The sequence below is a fragment of the Wickerhamomyces anomalus genome (assembly GCF_001661255.1).
Source record: "Wickerhamomyces anomalus NRRL Y-366-8 unplaced genomic scaffold WICANscaffold_1, whole genome shotgun sequence".
NCBI lineage: Eukaryota > Fungi > Ascomycota > Saccharomycetes > Phaffomycetales > Wickerhamomycetaceae > Hansenula > Hansenula anomala.
The window spans coordinates 130,689-142,709 of NW_017567110.1; the positions used below are offsets into that span (position 1 = coordinate 130,689).

At 32.9% G+C, this 12,021-nt stretch overlaps 9 protein-coding genes across 9 annotated transcripts; 3 read left to right on the forward strand and 6 right to left on the reverse strand.

Moving 5' to 3' along the window:
• Positions 1-44: 44 nt before the first annotated feature.
• MRS6 (GTPase-activating protein MRS6) lies at positions 45-1,880 on the reverse strand (the record flags this gene model as incomplete). Its single annotated transcript, XM_019182857.1, has 1 exon — positions 45-1,880. The coding sequence occupies one exon, from the start codon at positions 1,878-1,880 to the stop codon at positions 45-47; it is 1,836 nt and encodes a 611-aa protein (XP_019040798.1).
• A 477-nt stretch (positions 1,881-2,357) lies between these two features.
• Positions 2,358-2,678, reverse strand: WICANDRAFT_75801 (uncharacterized protein; the record flags this gene model as incomplete). The annotated part of the gene is made up of 1 exon (XM_019184265.1): positions 2,358-2,678. One exon carries the CDS (start codon positions 2,676-2,678, stop codon positions 2,358-2,360), a length of 321 nt encoding a protein of 106 aa, XP_019040799.1.
• Positions 2,679-3,358: 680 nt separating this feature from the next.
• Positions 3,359-5,557, reverse strand: WICANDRAFT_75802 (uncharacterized protein; the record flags this gene model as incomplete). The annotated part of the gene is made up of 1 exon (XM_019184266.1): positions 3,359-5,557. The coding sequence occupies one exon, from the start codon at positions 5,555-5,557 to the stop codon at positions 3,359-3,361; it is 2,199 nt and encodes a 732-aa protein (XP_019040800.1).
• Positions 5,558-6,038: 481 nt separating this feature from the next.
• On the reverse strand, positions 6,039-6,548 carry MIX14 (Mix14p; the record flags this gene model as incomplete). The annotated part of the gene is made up of 3 exons (XM_019181122.1): positions 6,039-6,225; positions 6,286-6,404; positions 6,513-6,548. 3 exons carry the CDS (start codon positions 6,546-6,548, stop codon positions 6,039-6,041), a joined length of 342 nt encoding a protein of 113 aa, XP_019040801.1.
• A 221-nt stretch (positions 6,549-6,769) lies between these two features.
• On the reverse strand, positions 6,770-7,372 carry WICANDRAFT_26357 (uncharacterized protein; the record flags this gene model as incomplete). Its single annotated transcript, XM_019181249.1, has 1 exon — positions 6,770-7,372. One exon carries the CDS (start codon positions 7,370-7,372, stop codon positions 6,770-6,772), a length of 603 nt encoding a protein of 200 aa, XP_019040802.1.
• A 162-nt stretch (positions 7,373-7,534) lies between these two features.
• Positions 7,535-8,564, forward strand: WICANDRAFT_37262 (uncharacterized protein). Its single transcript, XM_019182527.1, has one exon. It carries the CDS (start codon positions 7,669-7,671, stop codon positions 8,476-8,478), a length of 810 nt encoding a protein of 269 aa, XP_019040803.1. The 5' UTR covers positions 7,535-7,668; the 3' UTR covers positions 8,479-8,564.
• Positions 8,565-8,620: 56 nt separating this feature from the next.
• On the reverse strand, positions 8,621-9,031 carry MRPL32 (mitochondrial 54S ribosomal protein bL32m; the record flags this gene model as incomplete). Its single annotated transcript, XM_019180550.1, has 1 exon — positions 8,621-9,031. A coding segment is annotated over one exon (411 nt), but the record flags the coding sequence as incomplete, so codon positions are not given.
• Positions 9,032-9,453: 422 nt separating this feature from the next.
• CDC10 (septin CDC10) lies at positions 9,454-10,550 on the forward strand (the record flags this gene model as incomplete). Its single annotated transcript, XM_019181096.1, has 2 exons — positions 9,454-9,571; positions 9,622-10,550. The coding sequence occupies 2 exons, from the start codon at positions 9,454-9,456 to the stop codon at positions 10,548-10,550; spliced, it is 1,047 nt and encodes a 348-aa protein (XP_019040805.1).
• Positions 10,551-10,888: 338 nt separating this feature from the next.
• On the forward strand, positions 10,889-11,914 carry WICANDRAFT_59684 (glycosyltransferase family 8 protein; the record flags this gene model as incomplete). Its single annotated transcript, XM_019182858.1, has 1 exon — positions 10,889-11,914. The coding sequence occupies one exon, from the start codon at positions 10,889-10,891 to the stop codon at positions 11,912-11,914; it is 1,026 nt and encodes a 341-aa protein (XP_019040806.1).
• Between the last annotated feature and the right edge of the window lie 107 nt (positions 11,915-12,021).

The window sequence follows — 12,021 nt, forward strand, 5'->3', positions numbered from 1 at the left end:
ACGGTGGGGGTATCAAGGTGAACAGAAGATGACAGAAGGGGTCTCTATAACTCCATATCATCAGCAAATTCAACACTTTCAGAAACATTATCATCATAAGTTGAAGTATTATTATCATTGTTATTACCAGTTAAATTTGAAATTTCTTCATCTTCATCTTCAAAATCAACATCAAAGAAATCATCATCTGATCCAACAATTTTTTCATATAAAATCTTTGCAGCAGTTATAATACCATCATATGATATTTCACTTGAAGGTAAAGTTGAATAGATAACTCCATTATCTGGAGCTGAAGGATCTTCAAATGTTGGTTGAATTGAATTTTTTCTATATTGATTTGGAATAACAATACCTGAATGCGGTATTGAAGTTTTTTGAACATAGAAAATCTTTAATAGATATTGGATTTTTTCTTTTGGAACAAAATCTTTAAATGATTGACCTAATTTAACTGAATTTATCATTCCTGTACCATTTTCAAAAATCCCATCCTCATTATCTAAATGATCAGAACTTTCTCTTAAAATTGCATTTTCCATTGCTTTTAAAGCATTTTCTAAATCATAACGACCCTTTTGACCTTTTTCAGTAGTGGATAAATACCAAACACAAGTATCTTTAGCAGTTATTCCAGTATCTTCACTCATTATAATAGCTTGAACAGCTTCTTTATTATTATTTGATAAGGAACCTGAAGGGAAAACAACAATGGAAGCACTTTCTCCATTTTCAAACCATTCTTTACAGTCTTTTTTAACAATGACAGTTAATCTTTGAATTTCATAATCTTGATTTGGAATAAATTTTGAATTTAATGGAGCTTGAGATGGTGATAATATAACTTGTTCATTAACTTTAATTTTAGAATTATCAGAAAATTTAGCAATTTTTGTCTTTGGATCAAAAGATTCTAATCTAGTATTCAATTTATAAGTTGTACCAGCAACTGCAGCACTACGACAAAAACCTTGGGAAATTTCACCTGCACCACCATATTTTGAATACATGACTGGGAAATTACCATAAACATCAAAACTTATTAAATATCTTTTAATTCTTGCTAAGGCTTCAGGAGTTGATATTGATAAATTATTGCATAACCCAATTGAAAAAATCAATTCAAATATTTGAGGTTTTTCTAATTTAAATTGTTCTTTCAAGAATTTTTCAATTGATTCTTTTTTATAATTTTCCCAAACATCTTGTTGATTTTCCCAATCTATAGCAAATTTAATGAATTTCATTAAAGATCTTTTTGTAATTAATGATAATGATTGATTAGTGAAAATATCTTGCTTTGTATTTGACATTTTTTCAAAATTATCATTTTCGAAAAAATGAAAAGAACTTAATGGTAAAAATTCCAAATATTTATAAACTCTTGATTTAATTAATAAAGATAATAAATCTGATTTGGCAAATAATATTTTTGGAGTTAAATCAATACCGAAATCTCTTGATTTTAATTCATTACCACTTGGAATATATAACAGTGCATTTTTGAACCCATCAACTTCATTGTTATTAACTTTTTGAACCCAATTCTTCAACTGATCTATTGTTAAAGTAGCAGTATTATCACCATAATAATTATTTGCATCTATATGTAGGACATTTGAACCTTGCCATGCTAACGCAGCAGCCAGTATACTTTCTATCAACCCAGTACCAGCTATAACAACATCACATTGGTCAGGGATGGACTCTGGGAGTGGTTTTTCTAAGCCAGCTAGATGAGGAACCACGGAAGGTCTTCTTGACGTATTTCCTATACCGCCTTGGGTGGTATAAGATGTGGATAAGTTTGAGTCAAAGTGTGGACGTGTTGTAGTAGAGGAGCGGCGTTCGGCCATGGAAGGTCTGCGTTCCGAGCTCATTGTCTGCGTTGTATCGTGTTGAAATTTGTACCTCCACAGGCTTTACTTGGACCAGCTGTTCTTTGTTTTGTTTTGTGGTTGGTTGTGGTTCTTATTGTCTTCACTGTTTTTTTTTCTGAATTGAAGACTCACGTCGAAAAATTTAGATTTGGTGAGGTCAGAAATTACGTAATCACCATAGCTTAATAGAGTAACAAAATTAGCACTTAAATAGATCGTAATGGCATAAAATTGATTATGGATCAGTCTACAGATTGTAAGGTGATTGGTAATCTTTTTCTGCTTTTAAATCTTTGAATTATAATAAATAAATACATGGTACTCCATGAATTGTGGGGTTGAACAATGAATATCTAAATAGAAATGAACTAGAAATACACTAATATTGTCAATGGCTAGCATTTGTGAGATTCATATCCTTTAAACTGAGAACTTTTTTTTGAATGTTGATATGAAGTGATTATTGTTGTTGTTACCTCATTTTTCAGTAGTAGTGACAACTTTTTGCTGTCTTTCTAAAGCTCTAACGTGTTCTTCCAAAGTTCTGATTGATTTTTGTAAGCTTAGAACATCACTTATGATAACATTCGAACTTGATTTATGTTGATCCAAAACATAAGAATAAGTAACCAAAGAGGTTAAACTAACACCAACGAAAAAACCTAAAAATCCACCTCTAAAAGCACCAACTCTTCTTGTTGGTTTTGGGACAATTGGAGCACTAGCGGTGGCAGCAGCAGTGGCATATGATCTTGAAGCAACGGATTTGGTTGTTTGTAATACTGTTTGTCTAAGCATTGTGGAATGATATTGTGAAAGGGGGCAACGCGATAAAATAAATAAAGAGGAATCAGTTGGAGATAAGAAGAAGATAATCAGTGAACCGGTAATAGTAGAATCTCAGGTGTTGTCTATAGTGTATTGATTCTAAAAGATGGTTTTCTGATTGAAAAATATTCAAATTGTTGATTTTGTAATTGGAAGGAAAATTCTGTTGTTGAAGATATTGGTAATCGGTTTTTTTTTCCACTTTCTCCAGAATTTGAAAATCCGAATTTTTATTCAAACTGAAAGAATTACAGGCTATAAGTTGAAGCAGGTTACAAATGAATAAAATGGGCTTATATATATATATTACCAGCGTAGTATTTGTCATTCTCTTTGCGATCACTCACCGCTCACCCACAACAGCAACGATTATGCCGATGTACTTTATGACAATTCAGCCAAATCATGGATCGTTCTTTGCCGGACTCTGGCCATCCAGATTAATTCGCGAAAGCTCCCCCGGCTGGTCACGGAATGCCGGTGAAGAGAACCACCCGATGTTGCCGAACCCCAGATTTTAACTCATGTCGATAAGATATAGATACAGATCAATCAAAAGACTTGAAAGTATAAAATAAATAGATTAAAAAATTTGTATAACCCAGAATATAAATATATAATATGTAAATAATGATGATTGATTGTTCAATTCATTTCTTCTTCTTCTTTCTAAGTAGATTTTTAAAACGATCTTTAATTGATCCATTTTTTTTACCATCCATGTCATTACTAGAACCTGTTCTAATACTTAAGTCTGTTTCTGAACTTTGACGTTGATTTCTCAGAGTTTTAACTTTAGATTCTGATAATGATTTGGAAAGTGCTTGTTGAGGTTGAGAAATTGATGGACTCAGTGATCTATCTGTTTCTTCATTTCTATTACTATGTTCCACATGACTTTTAAATTTTCTTAAACCATTAACGTCTTCAACATTTAATTTAGTTTTGGATTTCAATTTATCTGGACTTGAAATATCATTGGAAAATTTAATTGTCTTTGGAGTTCCATTATGACGTGGTGAATGTGTACCATTAGAATATAATGAAGTTTTCAATTTGTGCAGAGCTTCACCATTGGTCTTTGCAGGTTCTAAAACATCCAACATTGATTTTTTTTGAGTTAATTCTGGTAAACCTGTTAATGATCTAACTAATGCAGCTCCATCACCATCTGATGCTGAAGTTTCTGAAAATTTAATTGAAATTTTATGATTGATATCAGTAACTTTATTTAATTTATCAAGGAATGTGGTTTTAGTTATTGGTTCTCTTTCAGTATCTTCAATATATTTATCCAAAATATCTTTGTAATTACTTATACTTCTTGTTAAATTTTTAACAGATGAAGTTTCACTATCTTCATCATCACTAAAAGTTGAAGAAAGATCACTTTCATCATCGTCTTCTTCATCTTCCCTGTTATTATTATTGGTCAATTCAGGTGTGCCATTAATTTTAGATGAATTATTCAGATCTGCAACACTTCCATTTCTTGAATAAAGTAAATTTGAATTATTAATTTCTTGTTCTCTTGTTGATGGAACACTTGGAATTGATGAAGAACTAAAATCAAAAGTCTTCAGCTTATTTTTAATTCTATCAAGATTTGAAGTTAATTTTTTTTCAGCAATTAATTGATCAAAAAATGAAATTTCAAATTCATTTAATGTAAAAGCTGGTACGACAGTTATTGGGATTTGAAATAATTTGACCAATTTATCAGATATTTTAGAAGTATTCCAAGTATGTTTTCTTTGAAATCTTAAATTTGGTTTTGTTGAAGTTATAATGGTACAAGGTTCATAAAGTTCCACACATTTCTTCAATAAAATTGAAGTTCTATCAAACAGAGCAATATCAGTGGTAAATTTAACAATTTGACGATCATCAATTAAGAATTCAACATATTTTCTAATATTTTCCTCCACATCTCTAAATAATCTTGGATGTATTCTATTTTTACCACTAGATGACGGTCTTGAATGATCATGTACTTCATCAATACTATCAACATCATTATTATCTCTACTTCTCAATGAGTTTTTATTTGCAAATTGACGTGTAAAACTTGAAGGGACTCTTGCCACAATAACAATATGATCACCATTTCTCAATAATCTTGAAATAACATAATCTAATGCAACCCAAGTATGTCTTCTGCCACTAATATAAACTAATAATGTTCTTTCATTTTCAGTTTTCTTCACATATTCATAATAATCTGGATGTTGGAAACTTTTAGCTAAAGAATTAAAATCAACACTAGGTACACTTGGATAATCAGTTCTAAACCCATTTTGATCAAGCCTTGGTGATTGTCTGGAGCTTGTACCTTCAATATTCTGCAAGGAAGAAAATGAATTTGATCTCATTGGTGAAAGGTCTCTGAAAGGTGAAGGTGAAGGTGATCTTAATCTATTTGAGCTACTACCTGGCCCGTTTCTTCCTGGTTGTAGATAAGTGGATAGTTCTGGATCATGACTTATTGGAGAGATATCTCTATCTTCATCTTCATCATCTTCATCATCATTCATGAAAAACCCGAAATCTTCACCAGCACCACCTGCGATATCTAGAGCTACTGTATCAAAAGAGACACTATTCTTCAGTTTTAAAGAATGGTTTTCATCATCATCATTATCCTTGGAACCACTCAGGCTGTTGTAATCAATTTGGATTTGCTTGTAAGCAGGCCTATTCGATTGGATGTAGTTTGTCTCAGCAGACCTTGTTGGAGAATTGACACGAGAGGATAGAGTTGAATGGACTCTGCTATTTGAAGTTGAGTTCAGAGTAATTTTGGGGACGACTGATGAATGAGAACCGAAATAATCATCATTACCAGACATTTTGAACCAAGGCCTTCTTATGAATTAACACTTTGATTATTTCTTAGTCTTTTGAATTTGGCTAGAGCAGTGGTAAGCGCCCTGATGATTGACTGATTGTTTGGTTGTTGTTGTTGTTGATGTTTAACACAAAGTCAACTTTTTTAGTTGTGTTTTTTTCCCTTTCAACTTTTTTTAAGTCCGGTGCGAAACGGCTTAAAATTTACAGAGAACTGGCACCAGTGAAAAATTTGTGTTATTATGGGGTATGGTGGCCTAATTATAAGGTGATTGTGGGTTCAGTTGGTTGTTGGTATGTTGTTTTGATTGTTGTATAGTATGTTTTTAGGATCGCAGCAACTACAAGGCTCTACAATCGACGGATGTGTCTAAAAGACAATTGAGTAGTTGTGATCAGGTCTTGTGAGTGCTTGGCCTAAATTCAATGAAATTTGAGTAATGATGATGATGAAATTTCTATTTTATACAGAATTTAAATACTTTATTTCCCAGGATTTAGATTGTTCATTGTGTTTTTACTTAGATCAATCGATTCACTTGCACAATCTCTAACTTGTCCCAACAATGGTAGACATTTTCCTTGTTCAGCTATATTTGTTTTCAAACAAGTTTCATATTCTTTTAATAAGTGACCACAGTTAGTCATGACTTTTTGTAATGAAGGGACTCTTTTTATAGAACCATTAGTTTCTATTTGAAATTGAATCTTGATGATGAATGATACTCACTCTGATTTTATACATTTTGATAGTTCAATTTGTTGAGGAGCACAATTTTGTGGGTTTGCATGGTTTTGTGAGATACATTTATGGAAGTTTAAAAAGTTTTGAGGACAATATCTTGCAATCTAAGTATAAAAGTGTTAGTTTTCTTTGCTGGTGGATATGGTAGTTTGGAAAGTCATTTCTTTATAGTTTCTTTGGGGAACCACAAGAACATTTCCCAATGCACTTACATCCTCCACTAGTAATTGATCCAATATATTACTCATCTTTGGAATATCTATTCTTTATTAGAAACTTTTGTTGGTGTTTGATGTCTATTGCTTTCTTGAAGTTTTGATCAAGCATGGTTTTTTTTTTCGAGAAGGTCAAGAAAAAACACATAGAGAAGATCGTGTCTTCACCGAACTGTTCAAAAGTACACTACAACTTTAATATTACCGTCTAGATAAATTGTATATTCTAAGCTATTTATTTCATATCAACTTTCTTAAAATTTTAAAATAGTTTCGTAGAAAGAAGAACCTTGGATTTCAGCAACTTCCAATTCTAATTTAGAAGCAGTTCTTGAACCATCACCACCGGCAAATGAACCAGCACCCCATGGAGAACCACCATGAACTTCTTCCAAGTTAGTTAATAATGGGAAGGCGTTTTTGTAACCTAATGGAACATAGATGATACCATGGTGAGCTAAAGTGGATAATGAGTTAACAATGGTAACTTCTTGACCACCACCTGGAGTACCAGTTGAGACGAAAACACCAGCAACTTTACCGTATAGAGCACCTTTAGCCCATAACCCACCAGTTGAATCCCAGAAGGCTTTCCATTGGGCTGGGAAGTTACCGTATCTGGTTGGGATACCGAAAAGGAAGGCATCGTATTGTTCCAAGGTTTCAGGGGTGGCAATTGGGTAGTTTGGTTTGGCACCAGCGTGTAATAACTTCAAGACATCATCACTCAAAGTTTCAGGAACTTGGTAGATGTCAGCTTGACCACCGGCTTTTTCGACACCAGCTTTTTCAGCTTCAGCTAGTTTGGCGACGTGGCCGTATAGGGTGTAGATGATGATTGCAACTTTTGGAGCCATTGTGTATGGAGTTGATGATATGGGAGTTGTTGATGGAGGTTGTTGGGATCTGAGGACGTGGACATATGTTTATATATTGGCTGGTGGGCCAGTGCTGCTAACGGGTGTGTAAGCATTTGTCATTTGGGCTGACAAGCTCTTTGTAATCCTGCCCAGATTAGGCTCAGGCTCTGCGCGTGCGCGTACCACTGACTAATGCTCACAAATCGTGTGTCAGCAATGCTGAGCTGTGTATATAGCCTCTGAGCCTTTCCTTTCCTTCTACTCTTCTCTACTCAATTGCACCCAAGCTCACAATGGTCAAGATCGCTATCATCTCATACTCTACCTACGGTCACGTCTACACCCTCGCCAAAAGCGTCCAAAAGGGGGTCCAACAAGCTGGTGGTGAAGCTGATTTGTTCCAAGTCCCTGAAACCCTAAGTGATGATGTTTTAGCCTTAATTCATGCTCCTCCAAAACCTGTTGATATCCCAATTGCAACTACTGAAACTTTGGAACAATACGATGCTTTCATCTTTGGTATCCCAACAAGATATGGTACTTTACCTGCTCAATGGTCTGCTTTTTGGGATGCCACTGGTGCTCTATGGGCTAGTGGTGCCCTATATGGTAAAGTTGCTGGTGTTTTCGTCTCAACTGGTACTCCAGGTGGTGGTCAAGAAATGACTATTAGAAACATCTTGTCAATCTTAACCCATCATGGTATAATCTATGTCCCATTAGGTTATAAAAACACTTTCCCATTATTAACCAATTTGGATGAAATCCATGGTGGTTCTCCATGGGGTGCTGGTACTTTTGCCGGTGGTGATGGTTCAAGAACTCCATCTGATTTAGAATTGGAAATCGCTTCTACTCAAGGTTCTTCTTTCTACACTACTGTTAAGAAATTTGGTAAATCATCTACAACTACAACTGGTGCTGCTGCTGCTGCCACTACTGGTGAAGGAAAATCTGCTAAACCAGAAACTACAAAACAACAAGAAACTTCAACTACTACAGAAACTCCAAAAAATAAACAAGCTAGACAAGAACAATCTGCACCAGCTCCAAAAGAATCTAAATCTGAAGGTGGTGTTTGTGCTAAATGTATAATTATGTGATGATACTTCTTTTTTTCCAACGCTACACAACTGTTAGATCTTAATATATAATATAGTTTTTCATATGATATTAATTTGTACTCATTTATTCATATATATACAAGTCCTCTTACCCTTTTTTTCAATTTTTCTTTTCAACTGGTAATGTTCTAGTACGTCTATCAACATATTCTCTTCTTTTTTTCAACATTTTAGAATATTCAGATTCAACTTTACCAGGATATAAAATTCTTTTATCTAATTCATCCAATTCTTGTTCAACAACTTTTGGTTTTTCAGTTGCATGTAAATCTTTTCTCCAAACCCTTTGAATTTGTGAAACACAATGCATACATAATGTATGTGCTCTTTTATAATGTCCACATGATGGACAACGATTTAAATTATGTAAATGTTTTAATTGTTTACTACCTGGACCATACAATTTTTGCTTTCTCTTTTGTGGTGAAACTTTTTGCTTTGGTGCTGCTCTTAATATACCATTATCTATAGAGAAGGCATCTTCAAGTTGTTCTTTTTTATTCTCTAGATAGTCTTGTAATTTTTGTCTTAGGGATGGTTGTGCTGATGATGATGATGATGATGGTGATGCAAATGGATTCGGTATTCCAATCTTGATTTCTGGTAAGCGTGGTAACGCTAGTCCTATTCTTGCTAGACCAATACTAAGAGACATGATGAATACTGTTTTGTGTCTTGTAACCTTTTAAACCTTTAATTCTGTTCAAATTTTTCAACATCAAAATCTCGAAATCAAAATCAAAATTCGTGAAAAAAAATGCTATTCACGTGATCTTTCACATGACCTACAATTACCGCATTGGGACAGATCAAAAACACAAAAACCGAAGTAAAAAAAAAAGTCGAAACGCGTTTTGTGTTGGAATTCTTTGAATCAAGATCTTGACAACTACTTCACATCAACACAGTGTACATTCATCAAGGCCCCAACCCCCCAATCACAAAAACTTCACAATGTCTGTCGCTCAAAACATTCTTCAGCCATCTTCCTACGTCGGGTTCGACACAATCACTACACAAATTGAACACCGTTTGTTGAAAAGAGGTTTCCAATTCAATATTTTAGTTGCTGGTAAGTATATGAATAGTTATTCTCCAATAGCTTATTACTAACATCAAAAGGTTATTCTGGGTTAGGTAAATCCACTTTGATCAATACTTTATTTTCTTCTCATCTTGTTGATTCTTTAGGCCGTAAATCAAGTTCAGAACCAATCACAAAAACTTCAGAAATTGCAGTTTCTCATCATCAATTGGTGGAAAATAACGTTCGTTTAAACATCAATGTTGTTGACACTCCAGGTTTTGGTGATCAAATCAATAATGATAAATGTTGGGAACCAATTGTTAGATATATTAAAGAACAATATTCTTTATATTTAAGAAAAGAATTAACTGCACAACGTGAAAAATTCATCTCAGATTCAAGAGTTCATGTCGTTTTATATTTCATTCAACCAAATAATGTCGGTTTACGTGCCGTTGATGTTTTAGCTTTGAAAAAATTGAGTGAAATTGCAAATGTTGTTCCAATTATTTCAAAAGCTGATACTTTAACTTTAGATGAACGTGAAAATTTTAGAAAAATTTTACAAACTGAATTCCAATATCATAATTTAAATTTATATCCTTATAATTCTGAAGATTTATTAGATGAAGAAAAAGAATTAAATGAAAGTATTAAATCAATAATCCCATTTGCAGTTATTGGTTCAGAAAATGAAATTACAATTAATGGTGAAGCTTTTAAAGGTAGAAGAACAAGATGGGGTACTATAAATGTGGAGGATATAAATCAATCTGAATTTGTTTATTTAAGAGATTTCTTAACAAGAACTCATTTACAAGATTTAATAGAAACTACTTCAACTATACATTATGAAAACTTCAGATCAAAACAATTAACCACATTAAAAGAAAATGCATCATCAGGTGCTCGTACAAGTGCCCATTTATCACAAGTTCCAAACCAACAAGGACAAGCTGGTCAAGGTCCAATTTCTCAACAACAAAATAATGGATCTACAAACAATATTTATAAACGTCCATGAGAAATGGCGGAAATATGAACTCTTTTATCTTTTTTAGCTGGCTTACTTTAGAACTTTTGAATTATTACCAATTTGTATTTGAATTTGAATTGGAATTGTAGAATTTTCCAATTTTCGCTTAATATGCGCCCCAGACTCCTCAGCCGTGAATATCCGTGTTTTTATCGTATCAGTTTCGATTAAAAAAAAAAAACAGTCAAAACAAAACAAAACAAAACAAATCGAAAAAGGGATAAAACTGGATTGAAAATAAAAATAAAATAAAAATAAAAACATTTGTTGAAATTTGTTTGTTTACTTTGTTCCAACTTCAATCCTTCAACTTCAATCTAATTACAATGACTGAAGCCTACATCACCATCCTTATCAATGATAACTACTTACCAGGCTCCCTTGTCTTAGCCAGATCCCTTAGAGATCTAGGAACAACAAAGGAATTGGCAATTTTGGTTGCAAACGTCTCTAACGAGGCAATTGAACTATTAAAACAAGTTTATGACGATGTGATTCCTGTTAATCCAATTTTAAGTACCTCTTTTGATGAATTATCAACCTTAGGTAGAATAGATCTTGTTTCAACTTTTACAAAAATCTTGGTTTGGTCTCAGCATCAATATTCTAAAATCATTTATTTAGATTCTGATGTTTTACCAATTGTTAATATTGATGAATTTTTCAATGAATTACAAAATGATGATTTAATTGCAGCTTCCCCTGATAGTGGTTGGCCTGATATTTTCAATTCTGGTGTTTTCATTACAAAACCTTCTGAAACAATTTTTAATGATTTATTCCATTTAATTCAAAATGATGATAAGGCTTCATTTGATGGTGCTGATCAAGGTTTATTAAATGAATATTTCTTGGGGAAATGGAAAAGATTACCATTTACTTTTAATGTTACTCCTTCGGCTGGTTATCAATATGTTCCAGCTTTTACAAGATTTGCAAAAGATATCAAAATTATACATTTTATTGGATTGAATAAACCTTGGCTAACAAGAGATTCAAATTCTTTTGCGTCAACTAGTTTTGGTAAAGGTTATGAAATTATTACAAATATTCATAAAAATTGGTGGAAAGTTTTCAATTCTCATTATTTTGGTAAAATTGCAGGTGATATTTTTAAAATTTCAAATATTAAACCAATTGAAGATTTTTCAAATAAAGGTGAAGCTCACTTATTAGCTTTGCCAAATTCAATTATTAATCAATGGGATAATCTTGATTTGAATGAAGATGAAGATGAAGGTGATGGATTTGAATATCAAGCTCCCCCACCTATTTTCCCTTGGGAACAAGCTTCAAATAGAGCTGAGGCAACTAGAGTCTTTGATGAAGAAACTGATTTCTATGTTGATTAGATCTCAAATTATATTGTATATTGATACGTCATTCCAAATAATTACTATAGATCATCTTGGTTTAACCATTTAATCATCCAGCTATTTTAATTACAATTACAGTTCAA

What these genes read in the sequence shown, in the direction of transcription:
- WICANDRAFT_37262 (XM_019182527.1), top strand. Translation starts at nt 7,669, where the DNA reads ATGGTCAAGATCGCTATCATCTCATACTCTACCTACGGTCACGTCTAC.